At 46.3% G+C, this 20,079-nt stretch overlaps 1 protein-coding gene across 2 annotated transcripts in view; it reads left to right on the top strand.

The window, feature by feature from the left end:
• LOC144611865 (galectin-8-like) overlaps positions 1-19,634 on the top strand; it is a 37,029-nt gene extending 17,395 nt beyond the window's left edge. Inside the window, exons 5-11 of one of the 2 annotated variants that reach the window (XM_078431175.1) lie at positions 3,010-3,060; positions 4,741-4,809; positions 6,116-6,154; positions 13,059-13,091; positions 13,801-13,886; positions 15,229-15,394; positions 18,245-19,634. In XM_078431175.1, coding sequence (XP_078287301.1) covers positions 3,010-3,060; positions 4,741-4,809; positions 6,116-6,154; positions 13,059-13,091; positions 13,801-13,886; positions 15,229-15,394; positions 18,245-18,391 — 591 coding nt within the window. In that variant the 3' untranslated portion in view covers positions 18,392-19,634. The remainder of the gene's footprint in view (positions 1-3,009; positions 3,061-4,740; positions 4,810-6,115; positions 6,155-13,058; positions 13,092-13,800; positions 13,887-15,228; positions 15,395-18,244) is intronic. The other variant, XM_078431176.1, reaches the window with a different exon arrangement.
• Positions 19,635-20,079: the final 445 nt, after the last annotated feature.

The raw sequence follows: 20,079 nt of genomic DNA, 5'->3' as shown, positions 1-20,079 counted from the left end.
GAGGCTTGTTTCCTCGAACCTACCCGACCTCTCAATTAGATCATAGAAACATAGAAAATAGGTACAGGAGTAGGCATTTCGGCCCTTCGAGCCAGCACCTTTATGATATATGATATGTCCAATATGATCTTTTCAGATTTTATTTTTATTTATTTATTTATTTTCTCTCTGATCCTAGGTTCACCAAGCATACAAATGAATTGGACTTGTCATCACTTACCTTATGGATTCCAAAGAAAAGGTCCCATACTCTTGAAACACGTGGCAGTAATCTATATACTAAAACTCTCGTTTGTTACCTTGTTTGTGACTGAACTTCAGCCAAAACGGTGCACGATAGCGCGACAATTTTAGGCCCAACTTACTCACCGTCGTCACTTTAGTGATAATGCAAGTAGTTTTATTGAAATCGGTGTTATATATTTTTTAAGTCATTCACATTTTTAAGTTTAAAAGGAGGGGAGGGGGAGGGGGGAGGGATCATGGCTGATCATTCAGAATCAGTACCCCGGTCCTTCTTTCTCCCCATATCCCTTGATTTCGTTAGCCCTCAGAGCTATATCCAACTCTCTCTTGAATACATCGTGGTTAACCTGCTCGTAACATCAACCCCACACTCACGGTAACCTTCCACACCTCCTCATCCGTCAAGAATCTCTCCATCTCGGCCTCAAAACGTATTCAAAGACTCTGCGTCCACTGCCCTTTGAGGAAGAGTTCGAAAGACCCTCGGGGAGAAAATGAAACCTCATTCCTGGCTTTACTTTTTTAATGCATTGGGCTTTGGTTCCTAACTCTGTTCAAGAACCTTACCAACATAGGATACGGTCCCAATGTAGGTAAATGGGAAGCACGTAGATGGGCAAAAAAGGTTGGGAAAGATGTGGTGGGCCGAAGGGCCTGTTTCTGTGCTGAATGATTCGATAGTGTTAATTTGACTTCTGATTTTGTACTGATACTAGACAAAGTGGACCCATTGGGCCCAAACCTCTCCTGCATTGGTGCAGCAACCTGTCCTCTCCCCTGCCTCCTCAACCCTCCCCTCTCCCTTCTCCCCCACTCCCTCCTTCCTCCTCCACTCCTTTTAAACTTTAAAATGTGAATAACTTTCAAAATATAACACCGATTTCAATAAAACTACTTGCATTATCACTAAACGGACGACGGTGAGTAAGGTGGGCCTAAAATTGTCGCGCTATCGTGTACCGTTTTGGCTGAAGTTCAGTCACAAACAAGATAACAAACGAGAGTTTTAGTATGTAGATTACTGCCACGTGTTTCAAGAACATGGGACCTTTTCTTTGGAATCCATTATATAAGTGATGACGAGTCCAATTCATTTGTATGCTTGGTGAACCTATACCCTGAAGATGTTAACTTTGATAATTTTTTGCCCCAATTCAAACATTTCCAGGGACTTCTCACTCCCGTAGTGTAACCCCTTCCCAGCCACGCAACCTTCATAGGCCTTTGCACCCCGTCAGGTGTTCTCTTTTGTCCATCCACTACCCTGCCCCAGGTTTCCCATGATCCCTCATCTGTATTATGACTTCCACCAGTCTGCACACATCAACCCATCAGGTCCTCTCCTTGCAATGATTCACAGACTAGCAACATAAGACATAGAATACCACATCACAGGTATAGGCCCTTGTGCCCACAATGTCTGGGCTGGACATGGTGCCACAGTAAACTAATCACTGCCTGTACATAAAGTGATGACGTAGAAACATGTCCTTCGGCCTAACCTGCCCACACAAGCCAACCAGTCCCACCCACACTAGACCCACCTGCCCGCGTTTGGCCCATATCCCTCCTAACCTGTCCTAAACCGTTTCTTAAACGTTGGGATTGTCCCTGCCTCAACTACCTTCCCTGGCAGCTTGTTCCATGCACCCACCACCCTTTGTGTGAAAAAGTTTCCCCTCGTTATTCGGATTAGTTATATAGTTATTCCTATTAAATCTTTTCCCCTTCACCTTGAGCCAATGTCCTCCGATCCTTGATTCACCTACTCTGGGCAAGAGACTCTGTGCGTCTACCCAATCTGTTCCTCTCATGATTTTCATCTCGCAATTCGTATCCCCCCACTCCCTGCATATACATGTGCCAATCCAAAAGTCTCTTAAATGCCACTGCCATATCTGCCAAACCCATCAGCCGGCATTCCCTTTCCGAATCCCACCACCTTTCACTCCTCCCTTCAAACAGCCTCCTCAAAAATGACCTCTTTGACCTGCCCCAATGTGTCCTTCGATGTAGACACAATGGACTGCAGATGCTGGTTTACAAGAATAGTCACAAAGTGCTGGAGTAACTCAGCGGGTTGGGCAGCATCTCCGGAGAACATGGATAGGTGATGTTTCAGTTTGGGAGCCTTCTTGAGATACATGCTGTTTGATGTTGGTTGGCTGGTAATTGCGATGTGAGGAACATAGAATAAAAGCAAGCTGGCCCTGCAAGTTCTCTCTGTGACTCCTAAGGACCTTCTACAACACGGTGGTTGCATCGGCCATTTTCTATGGAGTGGTCTGCTGGAGCAGCAGCATCTCAGGGAAGGGAAGAGACTCGACAAGCTGGTCAGGAAGGCCAGCTCTGTCCTGGGTTGCTCCCTCGACTCAGTGCAGGCGGTAGGAGAGAGGAGGATGATGGCAAAGCTAACATCGCTGCCGGACAACGACTCCCACCCCATGCAGGACACTGTCACTGCACTGAGTAGGTCCTTCAGTGACAGACTCCTTCACCCCAAGTGCGTGAAGGAGAGATATAGGAGGTCCTTCCTTCCCGCTGCTGTGAGACTGCACAACCAGCACTGCTCCCATCAGACGAGTCAACAATAACAGCTAAGAACACATGGAAACTGATGACAATTTATGTATCTTTTATTTATAATGAATGACCTCTTGCTATCCACTTTGCTGTTATACCACTGTAAATTTCCCCGGTGTGGGACGAATAAAGGAATATATTATTATTATTATTATTATATTATACTTTTTTGTGTTGTAGGTTCCTCCAGCATATGCTCCTCCTGCTTATGATCCAGCTCAGGCCTTTGCTGTAAGTCCTGTGGTTTTGCCTTTTTTCTACATTTATCATCTGCCAAGTTTCATATCATCATATCATATCATATATCTACAGCCGGAAACAGGCCTTTTCGGCCCTCCAAGTCCGTGCCGCCCAGTGATCCCCGTACATTAACACTATCCTACACCCACTAGGGACAATTTTTTTTTACATTTACCCAGCCAATTAACCTACATACCTGTACGTCTTTGGAGTGTGGGAGGAAACCGAAGATCTCGGAGAAAACCCACGCAGGTCACGGGGAGAACGTACAAACTCCTTACAGTGCAGCACCCGTAGTCAGGATCGAACCTGTGTCTCCGGCGCTGCATTCGCTGTAAAGCAGCAACTCTACCGCTGCGCTACCGTGCCGCCCTTTGCCAGGAACCTGTCGCGCATTTGCCACTATTGACGTCAGACTAGGATTGTTGACTCGCCCCAGTGAGATCTCTCTCCCTCTGTTGACTTCTTTTATATTAGTAGGAAAAAAAACTGCAGATGCTGGTTTAAATCGAAGGTGGACACAAAATGCTGGGGTAACTCAGCGGGTCAGGCAGCATCTCTGGAGAGAAGGAATATTTTATATTAGTATTTTATATTTTATGATCTTTTATATTAGTATTCATGTGGGGTTTGCAAAATGAGCCCGTATTTAATGGCCCATCCCTAGTGAGTGGTGCAACAACTGACTCACAGCACCAGAGACCCGGCTTTGGTTCTCACCTTGGGTACTGTCTGTTTTTTAAAATCAAAAATATTTATTCAAATATTAAAATAATATATACAATACAATAAAACCAAAACAGAACCCACCACCAGAATACTATACAAACAAGTATACCAATTGAAACTATTATACAATTATATTACAATCCCCATCCAGGATGCTTCCAATCCCCCACGGTGCCCAGCGGTCCCGGAAACCCTCCAGGGTGCCCGTGGACAGCGCGCGGTCCCTCTCCAACACCACCCGGGCGCGGATGTAACCCCGGAAAAGGGGTAGGCAGCCGGCTCGGGCAGAGCCCTCTTCCGCCTGGCGCCATGAGTCGCGGATGGCCAGCATGACCAGGCCCAGGAGCAACCCAACAAGGACATCTTCGGCCCCCCCTACCCTCTCCCCTACGCACAGGGTGTCCAAAGGATGGTGGGTGAAAAATGCAGCCAAAAAGCAAGGAGCAGCCCCTTTAGATATTGGAACAGGGGCTGCAACCTCACACACTCCATGTACACAGACTCTTCCAACCCGCAAAAGTAGCAGGCAGCTGGCGAGTCTGTGAACCGCGCGAGGAACAGGTTGCAGGGGACTCCTCGGTGCAATACCCTCCATCCCAGGTCCCCGATGGAGAGGGGCAGAATCCCTGCGTAGAGGGACCTTGGGTGCTGCCTGGGTGGAGTTTGCACATTCTTCCCGTGACTGCATGGGTCACCTCCCACATTCCAAGGTTGATAGGTTAATTGCTCTCTGCAAATTGGCCCCAGTGTGTGCTTAGTGAATGCGATAGTGGGATAATATAGAACTAGTGCGAACGGGAGATTGATGGTCGGAGTTGACTTGGTGGGACGAAGCCTGTTTCCACGCTGTATCTCTTTGGTATCTCATGGATATGCAGGGAGCGTAGTTATTTCTAAGAATTTTGTATTCTGTCTCAAATACTGCGTCTTATTTTCTTGCAGAGCCAGTTTGCAGTCAATTACTGTGCCCCTCCTGTGTTCTCCATGCCTGCCAAACCTGTGAACATGACCGTAAGTACCACAGTTTTAACTTTGTTGTTGGGAAATGTGCTGGTAATACTGTGGCTTGAGTGAGTTGTTTGACTTCAAATTGTGGCCAACATTGAATGATCTACTGTAATCTGTTAAATGTGACGCTTTCAGTTGGAACCTCTTACATCAAGCAAAGGAGATTGATACATGCGGCACTGGGTGGAAATTACACCAGGCCATTCAGCCCATCCAGTGTGTGTTCTCCCACTGTGAACGAAGCCATGACAAGTTGTGGAAGATGCCAAGAGATGTTGCCGCTTCCTCGCGCGGTTCACAGACTCGCCAGCTGCCTGCTACTTTTGCGGGTTGGAAGAGTCTGTGTACATGGAGTGTGTGAGGTTGCAGCCCCTGTTCCAATATCTAAAGGGGCTGCTCCTTGCTTTTTGGCTGCATTTTTCACCCACCATCCTCATCTTTGGACACCCTGTGCGTAGGGGAGAGGGTAGGGCCGAAGATGTCCTTGTTGGGTTGCTCCTGGGCCAGGCCAAGCTGGCCATCCGCGACTCATGGCGCCAGGCGGAAGAGGGCTCTGCCCGAGCCGGCTGCCTGCCCCTTTTCCGGGGTTACGTCCGTGCCAGGGTGGTGTTGGAGAGGGACCGCGCGCTGTCCACGGGCACCCTGGAGGATTTCCGGGACCGCTGGGCACCGCGGGGGATTGGATGTATCCTGGATGGGGATTGTAATATCATTGTATAATAGTTTCAATAGGTATATTTGTTTGTATAATATTCTGGTGGTGAGTTCTGTTTTGGTTTTATTGTATTGTATATATTATTTTAATATTTTGAATAAATATTTTTGAATTAAAAAAAAAAAAAAAAAAAAAAAGAGATGTTGCCGCCTTGATGCAGAGGGAGGCGAAATGGGAGCAATAGGATGACTCCACTCACCAAAGGTCTTGCAAGCAACTAGTTTAGTTTAGTTTAGGGAAACAGGCCCTTCTTGGCCCACTGAGTCTGCACTGACCAGCGATCCTCGCACATTTACACCACCCTACACACGCTAGGGACAATTTTACATTTACACCAAGCCAATTGACCTGTGGGTGTGGGAGGAAACGGAAGATCTCGGAGAAAACCCACGCAGGTCACGGGGAGAGCGTGCAAACTCCGTACAGACAGTCAGAATTGAACCTAAGTCTCCAGCGCTGCAAAGCAGCAGCTCTACGCTACGCCACCATGTTGCCCAATGGTAACCATGTACGAGCGAGCAGTGATTTCCAGGCGGCCCCAATGCCAGTGGGAAGCTTTGTAATTATACTGATTTTTCTCCCTCCTCACCACAGGCCAACAATGTAAGGGGTAAACCTAACAGGCGCCAAAAGGTGAGTTGTTCTGCATGGGATGCAGGGAAGGTGAAGTGCGCACAAGCTCTTTAAAGTGATCACAAACCTTCGCATGTTCCAAACCACTTCACAGCCATTGAAGTATCTTTAAAGTTAGGTCACAGCTGGAATGTGGAAGCTAATTTGGTCACCAGCCAGTTAAATTATTTTTAATGCTTTTCACGGGAATAATGCTTTTGCCTTCACCTGTTCTTTTCTGCACGGGATCTTTTGTGTTCAGCTGAAAGAGCAGACAGGGTCTTGGTTCGATCTCGACGATATCATAAGGTCATAAGTGATAGGGGAAGAATGAGGCCATTCGGCCCATCAAGTCTACTCCGCCATTCAATCGTGTGTGATTGTAAAAAAATATCTGCAGATGCTGGTACAAATCGAAGGTATTTATTTCACAAAATGCTGGAGTAACTCAGTAGGTCAGGCAGCATCTCAGGGGAGAAGGAATGGGTGACATTTTGGGTCGGCACCCTTCTACAGACAGATGTCAGGTGGGCGGGACAAAGGAACTATATATGTGGAGACAGGAAGATAGAGGGAGATCTGGGAAGGGGGAGGGGAAGAGAGGGACAGAGGAACTATCTAAAGTTGGAGAAGTCAATGTTCTTTGACTTGCAGCCCAGCGATATGAACTGGAGCAGATGGGGGGGTGGGGGGAAACCCACATGTTCACAGGCAGAACGTGCAAACACCACACAGACAGCACCCGAGGTCAGGATCGAAATTGGGACTCTGGCGCTGCGAGTCAGCGACTCTACTAGTCGCGCCCCCGTGCACACTCTGCCAGCAAGGGAGAACGTGCAAAGTCCATGCAGACAGCACCCGAGGTCAGGGTCAAACCTGGGTTGTGGTAGCTATGAGGCAGCAGCACTACCAGATGCACCAGTGTGTTGCTCACTCTTTAGTTGTGGAAGGTTTGGACGGGCTGCTGCCAACAGCATCTGTCTAGGATGAGATGTTAAACCTACATGTTCCCAATGTTGGGGGAGTCCAGAACCAGGGGCCAAGTAGGCCATTTAGAATGGAGATGAGGAAAAACTTTTTCAGTCAGAGAGTTGTAAATCTGTGGAATTCTCTGCCTCAGAAGGCAGTGGAGGCCAATTCTCCGAATGCTTTCAAGAGAGAGCTAGATAGAGCTCTTAAGGATAGAGGAGTCAGGGGTTATGGGGAGAAGGCAGGAAAGGGGTACTGATTGAGAATGATCAGCCATGATCACATTGAATGGTGGTGCTGGCTCGAAGGGCCGAATGGCCTACTCCTGCACCTATTGTCTATTGTCTACGTACTCCCTCAGATGGATATAAAGGATCCCACGGCACAATTTCTAAGAACAGGTGTTCTGACGAACATTTAGCATCAGCATCACTACAGCGGGTTTACTGACCGTCACAGTACAGGTGCCTGGCACAAAGCCCCACTGTATTTTCGACCTCAGATGCGAGCACCTCCTCTTTAAAAGTACTTCCTTGGCTGTAAGTCTCTTTGGGTCTTCCTGAAGCCAGGGTAGATGTGGAAAACAACTCGCTTTGTAATCAATTGCAATCAACTGCAGCGGAGATTCACGAGTTCTGGGTGCTGTGAAGATCACTTTCTTTAAATCCATTCCTTCTCACTGAGGGAGGTCACCAGCAACTCCTCACTGCTAAAACCGAAGAGCTGTTAAGAGGAGGAGAGATGCCTTCTAATTACTGCCTGATTTTAAACCCCACATGAACTACAAATCTTGGATAGGGCGAATAGGAATCTGACCTGTTAAAGAGTAATACAATAGAGCAAACTAGCGTAGAAACAGGCCCTTCTGCCCATCTCGTTCACGTGGGTCTGATATTCCCTTTGCTAATAAGCCCATGGCCTCTGAGGCCACGGTATGGAGTGAATGTGGAATTAGCACTAGCTCTGATGACTTCTGTGCTTGAATCGAAAACCAACACTCAATGTCTAACTGGAAGAATGCCAAGGCAATGGTTGATGTGGGGAGGAAAGGATGGGTATGTGGGAGGGAGAGAGAGCAGGAGAAGTTTATGTTTGGAAACTTGTGCTTGATGTCAGACTCCACTTCTAGAATTTGGATCTATTGCAAAAAAAAAAAGAACAAGAATTTTGAAAGACAGTTCAACGAGCAATTTCTTCCCTTGGGTGTTGAGGGATGAATGAAAAATTTAATTGGACTACATCTGAATTCTTAATCCCCTGACCTTAATTAACTTCTTGCACCTTGTGTGTTTTATGTCCATGACAATGGAAAACGCTGGTCAGCACTGATGGTTTTGCACAACCAACGCTTTATACTGCCTATTATTACGGTGGAGCACGATTATTTGGAGATAAGACGCAGAATGCTGGAATAACTCAGCAGGACAGGCAGCATCTCTAGTGACGTTTCAGGTTAGGACTGATTGTAGGGGGGCAGGAATTGGAAGCAAGAAAAGATCGGTCAAATCAGGGGCGGCAGCAGATGACTTTAGGCAGGGTGGTTCCGATAGTCCAGTTGGCCAGATACGGTGTGATCTCAAGAGGAATACAACGTTGCGAAATGTGGAGCTGGTTAACCAACTTTAATGGAGGGGAATGGGAATCTAACCTGTTAAAGAGTAATAGATTAAACCAGCATAGTAATAGAGTAAACCAGCGTAGTAATAGAGTAAACCAGCGTAGTAATAGATGAAACCAGTGTAGTACGAGAGTAAACCAGCGTAGTAATAGAGTAAACCAGCGTAGTAATAGAGTAAACCAGCATAGTAATAGAGTAAACTGGCATAGTAATAGATTAAACTGGCGTGGTAATAGAGTAAACTGGCATAGTAATAGATTAAACTGGCATAGTAATAGAGTAAACCAGTGTAGTAATAGAGTAAACTGGCATAGTAATAGAGTAAACCAGCATAGTAATAGAGTAAACCAGTGTAGTAATAGAGTAAACCAGCATAGTAATAGATTAAACTGGCATAGTAATAGTAAACCAGCGTAGTAATAGAGTAAACTGGCATAGTAACAGAGTAAACCAGCGTAGTAATAGAGTAAACCAGCATAGTAATAGAGTAAACCAGCGTAGTAATAAAACCAGCGTAGTAATATAGTAAACCAGCGTAGTAATAGAGTAAACCAGCGTAGTAATAGAGTAAACCAGCGTAGTAATAGAGTAAACCAGCGTAGTAATAGAGTAAACCAGTGTAGTAATAGAGTAAACCAGCGTAGTAATAGAGTAAACCAGCATAGTAATAGAGTAAGCCAGCATAGCAATAGAGTAAACCAGCGTAGTAATAGAGTAAACTGGCATAGTAATAGAATAAACTGGCATAGTAATAGAGTAAACCAGCGTAGTAATAGAATAAATCAGCGTAGTACTAGAGTAAACCAGTGTAGTAATAGAGTAAACCGGCATAGTAATAGAGTAAACCAGCATAGTAATAGAATAAACTGGCATAGTAATAGAGTAAACTGGCGTAGTAATAAAACCAGCATAGTAATAGAGTAAACCAGCGTAGTAATAGAGTAAACCGGCGTAGTAATAGAGTAAACCAGTGTAGTAATAGAGTAAACTGGTGTAGTAATAGAGTAAACCAGCATAGTAATAGATTAAACCAGCGTAGTAATAGAGTAAACTGGCGTAGTAATAGTAAACTAGCGTAGAAATAAAGTAGACTTCCGTTCCCCTCCATTAATGTTGGGAATGGGAGTGTTTGTATTAGTTCCCTAAAGTTTGAGAATTCAACATTCATACCGTTGGGTTGTGAGCGACCCAAAATATGAGGAGCTGTTCCTCCAATTTGGGTGTGGCCTCACTCACTCACTCTGACAATGGAGGAGGCCCAGGACAGAAAGGTTAGTGTGGGGATGGGAATTATTTGGAGCTTGTTTCCAACTCAATGGTTCACCATTGTGGCTTCATGCAGAGGTGACATGGCTTTTCCTACCAGGAGTTGGTTTGTATTTCACTTCCAATCCTGAAGGTGCTAAGTCCTGACATGTCATGGTCCCTCCAATACCTCACCACCTTGTTTATTCGTCCGATCTCAACCTAAACAGGGAGTGTTGGCGAGCTATTTACTGTAACCACAGAAGGCATCACAAGTGCTGAACCTATTCTTATCCATGTGCAAGATTCCTGCAAGCGTCAGGTGTTGTAGCACGGAAACAGGCCCTTCTGCCCAACTCGTCCATGCCGACCAAGGTGCCCCATCTAAGCTAGTCCCTTTGCCCACGTTTGGCTCATATCCCTCAAAACCTTTCCTATTCATATCCGTTGAAAGAGAGGCAACGACCAAACAACCACTCGAGGATCTACGGCAAGATTGTGTGACCCATAGCAATCACCTTGCTGAGCTGCCAACTCAATCATAAACTGCGGGGGCTGTAGACACAAGGAACTGCAGTTGCTCGAATCGTGCGTAGAGCATAAAGTGCTGGAGTAACTCTGCGGGTTAGGCAGAATCTCTGGAGGACATGGATAGGCAATGTTTTGGCTCGGGACCCTTCTTCAGTGTAGAGGGGCTGACAACCTACTGTTAACTAGGTTAATTCCCGGAATGGCGGGACTGTCGTATGTTGAAAGGCTGGAGCAATTAGGCTTGTATACACTGGAATTTAGAAGGATGAGGGGGGATCTTATTGAAACATATAAGATAATTAGGGGATTGGACACATTAGAGGCAGGAAACATGTTCCCAATGTTAGGGGAGTCCAGAACAAGGGGCCACAGTTTAAGAATAAGGGGTAGGCCATTTAGAACGGAGATGAGGAAGAACTTTTTCCGTCAGAGAGTGGTGAAGGTATGGAATTCTCTGCCTCAAGGCAGTGGAGGCCAGTTCGTTGGATGCTTTCAAGAGAGAGCTGGATAGAGCTCTTAAGGATAGCGGAGTGAGGGGGTATGGGGAGAAGGCAGGAACGGGGTACTGATTGAGAGTGATCAGCCATGATCGCATTGAATGGTGGTGCTGGCTCGAAGGGCTGAATGGCCTACTCCTGCACCTATTGTCTATTGTTATGCAGTATCAATTAGATCCACTCTTTGCTGTGCCTCCATTAACGGGGAGACATGGTGCAAACTTGACCAGCATGAATGTCCCTTTTGTAGCGTTGTGTAATTCTTTCCTCCGCTGCTCACTCCAGCAGAGTCACTGCTGCCGGGGGGGGGGGGGGGGGGGGGGGTACAGAACTCAGGAAATTGTCCAGTGCTCTTCCCTGCTCCCCTGCCCTTCGTTAGCCGAGACCAACAGGCTTCCCAGGAGACAGTCCACACGGAATTCCACACTCATGGCATTTGCCTGCTGCTTGCATGAACTGGTGGTGGGTCTTGATTGCCTTTTTGCTCCCGTTTCCGTCTGCCATGAATTACTTCTCCAGAACAGGGAGGGGGGTCTGGGTCCAACAGATTAGCACTTCTGATATTGGGCTGAACAAGTGGTGGCTGCGATGGTAGATTCAACTCTTTCGATCGGTGGATGTGCTTCTTAAATAATGACTCCCCATGGCTGTGGCAGTGCCTCTGTTAACAGGGCTACAGATCGCTTGAGTGTCGAGAGGGGAAGGTGCATCACATCCAACCATGTGATTTGATTACTGCTATGTTAAATGTGATGGCGCCTCACTGCGTGGCTTTGATTGCAGCCAAATCTCTGCAAAATTAAATATCAACAAGCAGAAATCTGATGTAGCGAATCAAGTTGGTTTCTCCATCTGTAGCAGGCTGGTCATCAGATCCTCCGCAGAATTGGTACTGTTCGTGAAGACCATTTTATCCACTGAGAAGGTTGAAGCATGATATCAACATGGATAAAAAGGAAAGACAGAGATCCAAATGGTCTGCCTTGCAGCAAGATTATAAAATAATACTGGTGCACAAATCATAATACAAAGTACATGGTGTTTGATGCAAAATGTACGGTTTGTACGATCAAAGTATTGGTTGATTATCTGACGCATATCAAAGGAAAGGGGTTGTGGCAAAAATGGATGCTTGATGCTTGGTGTGGACTTGGTGGGCTGAAGGGCCTGTTTCCATGCCCTGACTCAATAGAAGGGAACAAAGTGAGAAAAGTGGGAACAATTGGGAAAATCCCTCTCTTGTTCATAACCTTGGTCGGATTTCTGAATTGGTTTGGCAATGCCTTCCGGTTCTTTTACCAAGGAGAGCTGGGGAATTGGTTGATCACTCACTGTCCTGGGGGTACAGGTACCGTGGAGTCACACAGCGTGTAAACAGGCCTTAAGGCCCAGGGAGTCCACACTCAGACATCAACCATCCAGTTGCACTAACCCTGTATGAATCCCATTTTGTTCTCCCCCACGTTTTCATCAACTCCCTCCAGATTTTACCACTCGCCTATATACAAGGGGCAGTGACCGTGTAACCTATCTACCCACGTGTGTGTGTGTGTGTGGGACGTGGGAGGAAACTGGAACAAACGTTGGAAACTTGCGCGGTGCAAACTCCTACACAGACAGCTCCCGAGGTCAGGACTGAGTGTGGGCCTCAGTGGCACAATGAGATCGCGAGCAGGTGCTAACACGTGCCTTGCTGGCCGCAACACGTTCTGTGATCTCAGTGGGCATTTTATCTTCAACATAACTGTCTGCTTGTGGGAAAGCGTCGGGAAATATGGTTCGAGTCCAGGCTGCGGTGCAAAGTAGGTTCGGAAACCTGGGATGTCTGGCGAAAGTGGTGTTAACTGCATGGGTTCTAAGGAACATTACATTCACACGTGGCTTGGTTGGCATGTGTTCATAATATCCTCTTGGGCAATTCCTCACAGAAAATCCAATACCTTGCTGCTTCATAATATTTCCCGGTGATGGACTCCAGATATTGTGGCTTTCTTTCAGGGATGCACTGGTGTTCCAACTATAACCCATGGAGTAAGTACTAACATTTCATGTTGCTGTTTTACAGAGCACACCTGCCCAAGTGACTGTGTCTAATCCGGTAAGTTTCTTTTCAGATGTCCTAAGAGTGTTGTTCTTTTCTACCAAAGTTATTTGTTTCCTCTCCACCCGTCCCTTTCCCCGAGATCGACCCCCTCTCCACTGCCCAGCACTTTCCTCTCCATCTCCTCCCTCCCATTTATCTGTCTGTCAACATGTAACCTACAAACACCCATCCTTGCTTTCCCCTCTCTCTTATTCCTGTGCCCTCCCTGATGGCATGCACCCATCTTGTCCTTTCCCCTTCTCTCCGTCCCCGCCCACCTTTATTCCTTCCTCTGGCTTCACATTTCAGACTTCTTCTAAGCTGATCTCCTTATCATCTTTCATCTCTGGCCTTTGTCCACCCATGTGGGCTGATACTGGGTCTCTGGTGTCGGGAGGCATCAGTGCTACCTGCCGCCCCACTGAGCCGCTGGATTCTTTTCAAACACAAGCCCATTCACGCATCCAAACTGAGAGATGTTGTGTCCCTCCATGTGATGAGCAGTGTCACTGGCCGATGATAGAGGCACTGGATTTGGAGCAATGGTCCATCACACCCACAGTACTGAGGTGTGACTGGCCAACTCTGGCCTTGTTCTGGCACTGCCTCAACCTGTGATTCACTCTCTCCCTGGCTCCGTCTCTCCATACTGCCCCAGCCCTGCAGACTTCAGCTGTCCGCACTGTTGAGCTCATGCTGATGGATGCCTCGGGTCATTCCTCAGGTTGTTCCGTACCAGGCTTATATGGGACCCATCCGTCCACAGCAGCTGATAAAGATCGTTGGGACTGTGAACAGCAAACCTCGCAAGTAAGTTCTGATGAGTTTCCTCAACCTGAAACATTAACCCCGTCTCTTTCTCTCTCTCTCTCTCTCTCTCTCTCTTTCGACAGATGCTGCCTGAGTGGTTCTAGCATTTTCTGTTTTCTTTATGGTGTGTATGCGCGCGTGTTTGTGTGTGCGTTCATATGTGCATGCGCACGTGTATATATATGTGTGTGCTTTGTGTAAGAAAATAACTGCAGATGCTGGTACAAATCGAAGGTATTTATTCACAAAATGCTGGAGTAACTCAGCAGGTCAGGCAGCATCTCAGGAGAGAAGAAATGTGTGACTTTTCGGGTCGAGACCCTTCTTCAGACTGATGTCAGGGAGGCGGGATAAAGCAAGGATATAGGTGGAGACAGGAAGATAGAGGGAGAACTGGGAAGGGGGAGGGGAAGAGAGGGACAGAGGAACTATCTAAAGTTGGAGAAGTCAATGTTCATACCGCTGGGCTGCAAGCTGCCCAGGCGGAATATGAGGTGCTGTTCCTCCAATTTCCGGTGGGCCTCACTATGGCACTGGAGGAGGCCCATGACAGAAAGGTCAGACTGGGAGTGGGAGGGGGAGTTGAAGTGTTTGTACATGCTTTTGCGTGTGTGCATGCTCGCGCGTTTTTGTGTGTGTGTGTGTGTGTATGAGGCAACTGGCTCATCCTAAAGAAGAAAACCTCTTGTTTTGGCACTTCGGTCCCACCCATGTTGATATCTCTTTATGTCTGTGTCAAGTTTTGTTCAAAACATTTCTGTGATGTAGCTTTAGATCTGTAAATGTGTTTTACGAACATTAATAGTTTAATCCTTTATATAAAGTCTCGGTTTCAAAAATCCTGGGTCTCTTCTAAACTCCTGTATAATTCCACCCGATTCTCCACCATCCCACTCGAAGGCTCAGGCCCCCTCCCCTGATATCAGTCTGAAGAAGGGTCTCGACCCGAAACGTCACCCATTCCTTCTCTCCAGAGATGCTGCCTGACCCGCTGAGTTACTCCAGCATTTTGAGTCCATCATCCTGGTGAACCTCCTCTACACTCTCTCCAGCGTGAGCACATCCTTTCCAAAGTGTGGCAACCAGTTCGAGAGTTTTATTAAACCAAAGGTGCGTAGGAATTTCCTCTCGCAGAAATGTGATGAATCTCTGGAAGTTTTTAACCAGTAGGTTGTGAAGATTGGAATCTTGGAGGTATTTAAAACGGAGGTAGATACATTTTTGAAAGATTGGGGAACTGAGGGCACAAAATGCCCTACGTAGCCATAATAATCCTAAGGATTACCAACGATCCTTGAACCCAATCATCCACCGGGCTTGGTTATGTTTTTTTTCCCCCCAGGTTTACCATTAACCTCAAAGCGAAGTATGCTGATAACATTGCCCTGCACATCGATCAAAGATATGCTGAAAATGCCGTGGTGCGGAACAGCAGGATCCACCAGAACTGGGGTACAGAGGAGCGAACTTTGCCCTTCCTCCCATTTGTGCCTGGCCAGACGTTTGAGGTACGTCATCCTCCTGGGGGCAGGGCCCAGGTTCTGGGATCTCGGACATGCTGTAGATTAGGTGACTGCCCTTGAGGCAGCAGCTTTTACCTTGATAACACTGTTGTCAACTATTTCCAGCTCAGGAAAGATATCCAGTGTACGGTGACTGTGCCCTCACGGTATTTACAGTGGAAAAGTAGCCCTTCTGCAACAGAGTGACAAAACAAAAGGGCGTCACAATGGTGAGCTGGTAGAGCTCCTGTCCCACAATACCAAAGACCTGGGTTCAACACTGACCTCGGGTGCTTTCTGTGTGGAGTTTGCACATTCTCCCTGTAACCAGATAGATTTCTTCCAGGTGCTCCGCTTTCCTCCCACATCCCAAAGACCTGTGGGTTTGTAGGTTCATTGGCCTCTGTAAATGATCCTGTGTGTTTGGGAAGTGGATCTTCTACCTCTTGCGTTTGAGGCAGCAGAAGTTATGAAGCTGCTTCTGCTGCTGCTGTCTCTGTTTGTTGTCGTTCACCTGACTGAGGTCAGTTGACAGGGCTCACCACGGGGAGGTCGACAACGTGAGTCCCTGGGAAGTGGATGAAGGCGTGGTACAACACATAACTAGTGTGAACAGGTGATGGTTGGTCGGCATGGACTCGGTGGGCCTGTTTCCATGCTGTATCACTAAACAAAACTAAACTAAGAGGTCATTGTTTAAATATCACTGTGGCATTTTAGTTATTAGCAGCAGAAATCGAATATCATTCAGTCCTTGTTATCCGTAAGGGATAGTAAGGAATGCCGCAAATGGCCTAATCTGATGTATCCAATATACCCTCCAAATATCTGAATGTCGTGATGCTTACAATGGAACGCCAATGGAATGTTGGCCTTCATAACAAGAGGAGTTGAGTATAGGAGCAAAGAGGTCCTTCTGCGGTTGTACAGGGCCCTAGTGAGACCGCACCTGGAGTACTGTGTGCAGTTTTGGTCTCCAAATTTGAGGAAGGATATTTTTGCTATTGAGGGCGTGCAGCGTAGGTTTACTAGGTTAATTCCCAGAAAGGCGGGACTGTCGTATGTTGAAAGACTGGAGCGACTAGGCTTATATACACTGGAATTTAGAAGGATGAGAGGGGATCTTATCGAAACGTATAAGATTATTAAGGGGTTGGACATGTTAGAGGCAGGAAACATGTTCCCAATGTTGGGGGAGTCCAGAACAAGAGGCCACAGTTTTAAGAATAAGGGGTAGGCCATTTGTCTATTGTCTATTGTCTACAAACCCTGATCAATCTTGAAGTTACAAGATGCAACTGTGTAAGTGTTCATGGATTGCCCCTAGATTGCGGTTTCACCTACAACCGAGAGGCAATTTTCAGTTGCTCATTAACTTGCTAAACCACAAGTCTTTGGGACATGGGAGGAAACCGGAGTTCGTGCGGGAAATCGATATGTCACAGGGAGCACATTCCCCTCAGACGCCACCTGAGGTCAAGATTAAAGGCGGTTCTCTGGTGATGTGAGACAATGGTTGCTCAATGAGCAAAGACTTTAGTAAATCTGCTGAAAGATCCCAAGGTATGGGTTCCCAAGAAGAACACGAGTTCTTCGGCATTCAGGCCAACTTGCTTGCCTCACCTGTGCTGCATCTGTTGTCCAGTGTCCTTCACATTTCCTTTGCCCTGTAACCTGGCCAACATTCCTCTCTCGCCCAAACCACCATTCAGCCAGCATCCATCTGTTGGCCACGCTGAAGTCAAACGGCATCAAAAGGAAAATGTTTTAGTGGTTAGATTCATACCTAATAAGAGAAAAGTGGTTGTAATTGTTCCATCCTCAGGGCATCACTGTAGGGGTTTCTTGGGGCAGTGTTCTCAGCCCGTCCATCGACATCTGCTTCATCAATGACTTTTCTTCCATCGTAAAGTCAGAAATGCGGCTGGTTTCTTATGATTGCACTGTCTTCAATTCCACTCACAGCTCCTCAGCAAATGAAGTAGCCGATGTCTGTGTGCAACAAGACCCAAACAACATTCAGACAAGAGCTGCTGGGTGATAAGACCCATTCACACCACAAAAGATAGTGAGACTAACCATCTAATCTTGGTTTTCAATGGCATTGCCATTACTGAGCAAGAACAATGAGGAGGCTGGGTAACCATATCCTACACGCACTTGGGACAATTTATACTTATATAAAAGCCAATTAACATATAAACCTGCATGTCTTTGGAGCGTGGGAGTAAACCGAAGATCTGAGAGAAAAAACAACATGGTCACGGGGAGAACGTACAAACTCCATACAGACAGCACCTGTAGTCGGGATCGAACCCGAGTCTCCGGCGCTGTAAGGCAGCAACTCTACCGCTGCGCCACCATGCCGTCCTTGCAGTTTCCCATAAAACTGCACACCATACTGACTTGCAAATATATGGCCAATCCTTCATCGGTGCTGAGTCTAAATCCTGGAACTCTGGTGAGGGTGCTCCCAGCACCGAGGGAGCATCTTCTCCAGAAGGAACCAGCATCAGAAAGGTGGATTACCTTCCCACCTTCCAAATGACACATAGGGAAGGCGGCAATGCCAAGAACATGACAATGAATAAGATGTCTAACCATCAACCCTAACAAGAGGTGATCATTTACAACGTTGCGACCCATTGGAAACTTGTAGAAAGTGTTCCTTGAGCAAAACCCAGAGTGCGGGAGGAACTCAGCGGGTCGGGCAGCATCTGGGGAGGGAATGGCTAAGGCAACATTTCGGGTTGGGGCCTGTCTTCAGACTCAAAGTCTGGTCTGATTGGATTTTAAAGAGGTTTTGATGTGTTGGTAAAGTGCCTTCATGGTTTATCTGTAATTCTTTCTTGGCAGATGCAGATCATAGTTCAACCAAGCTGCTACAAAATCTTGGTTAATGGAAGGCACCTCTTCAACTACAACCACAGGCTGCAGCCCCTGAACCAGATTGATGAACTGGAGGTCACTGGTGACGTCAGCCTTTCTCTTGTGCAGTACTAATGATCTAAAGTAAATAATCTTCTTTAACCAGAACTCAAAAGCAGCATAATGTTCCCAAATTCTTATTTTTAACACTCTACTTTTATTGGTGTACAATCTGTTGAACATCCATTTCACATCATCCAAAAGAGGCCATTTTGTTGAGTGCAGTGAAGGTCAACCACATTTGCATAAGTACATGTACCAATGCTATTGAATCCCAGCAAGTGGGCTTTGGCTGGTCCTAGTGTACCAGATTAGTTTGCAGGTCCAACTGCAGCTTATAGTGTCTTATACACACACTATATAGGACAGTTCTATATTAGTACGAGAGAATGCAGCAGCCAAATGTTATGAAGTTGTGCATGGTGCATAACTGATCACTACTCAGGTTCACAATTTTAAGCTGCTAATGTCCCTTAAGCTTGGGGAAGAAGTCAGCCATCCCATAGTTTTATTCTACCTTTGATAATTGCCATTAGGGAACACTCATTGTAAAGTTGGACCACAACATGTACCATTCTGGGCAACCTCATCAGAGACCCTTGGACTTTTTTTACTGGACTTTATCTGACACTCAACGTTATTCCATTTATCCTGTATATGTACACTGTGAACGTCTCGATTGTAATCATGCATAGTCTTTCCATTGACTGGATAGCAAGCAACAAAAAGCTTTTCTCTGTACCTCAGAACATGTGACAATAAACTAAACTAGACCAAACCAACCTGCCAGATTAATGAATCATGACACATTAAAGGTGGGCAAAACCATTATTGCTGGAGTAAGTAACAGCTCGTCAGGCAAAATGGATCCCTTCCCTCCACAGCTGCTGCCTGAGCTGCTGAGCTATTCCAGCACTTTGTTCAAGATTCCAGCTTCTGCAGTTCCATGTGTCTCCATTGTCAGTGTAGGAGCCATTTACGCTTAATTTAATGACTGTCGTTGTATTATGGCTATGTTTAATATTTCTAGCCATTTCTGTCTTGCATGCTTGTGGGTTTGATTTGATACGTAATGGGGAGTGTCCACATGGGAGGAGGTTAGTGTAGGGACAGAGATTGTGGGTCAGTTTAGTCTCGGGGGATGGAGAGAACACAGTTTTTTACCACACTCACACCAGCCATACTCACAAGGACCACACGATAACGACTACACGATTTTTGCTGTATTGTTTGAAGAAGAAACGGCTGATAAGAACGAAAAGTTATGACTGACTCTTTTAATTTGTGCTACTTTAATAAAGACCATTTAATGAAGAAACAGTGTTTGGAAGATTTGTTTTTGTTATCTCAGAGTGCGGTGTGTGCGTAAGCTATTCCTCCATTCCATCCCCGAGGTGTAATGGCTATCAAAGTTGGACTTTGAGAAGGTATAGAAACTGCCATTACGGACAGCTATCCATTTCATAGACTATTACATACTGCATACATCCATTAATGAAGATGATGTTTGAGAGAAAAGGACACCAAGTGCTGGAGTAACTCAGTGGGTCAGGCAGCATCTCTGGAGAACAGGGACAGGTATTGTTTTGGGTCACCTATCCATGTTCTCCAGAGTGACTGAAGAAGGGTTCCGACCTAAAACTTATTCATGTTCTCCAAAGATGCTGCCTGACCCTCTGAGTTACTCCAGCACTCTGGGTCAAGTCAAGTCAAGTCAATTTTATTTGTATAGCACATTTAAAAACAACCCACGTTGACCAAAG

This window comes from Rhinoraja longicauda, chromosome 41, assembly GCF_053455715.1.
Source record: "Rhinoraja longicauda isolate Sanriku21f chromosome 41, sRhiLon1.1, whole genome shotgun sequence".
NCBI lineage: Eukaryota > Metazoa > Chordata > Chondrichthyes > Rajiformes > Arhynchobatidae > Rhinoraja > Rhinoraja longicauda.
Note: the sequence above shows the minus strand (reverse complement) of the source record. Positions and strands in the feature narration are given on the sequence as shown.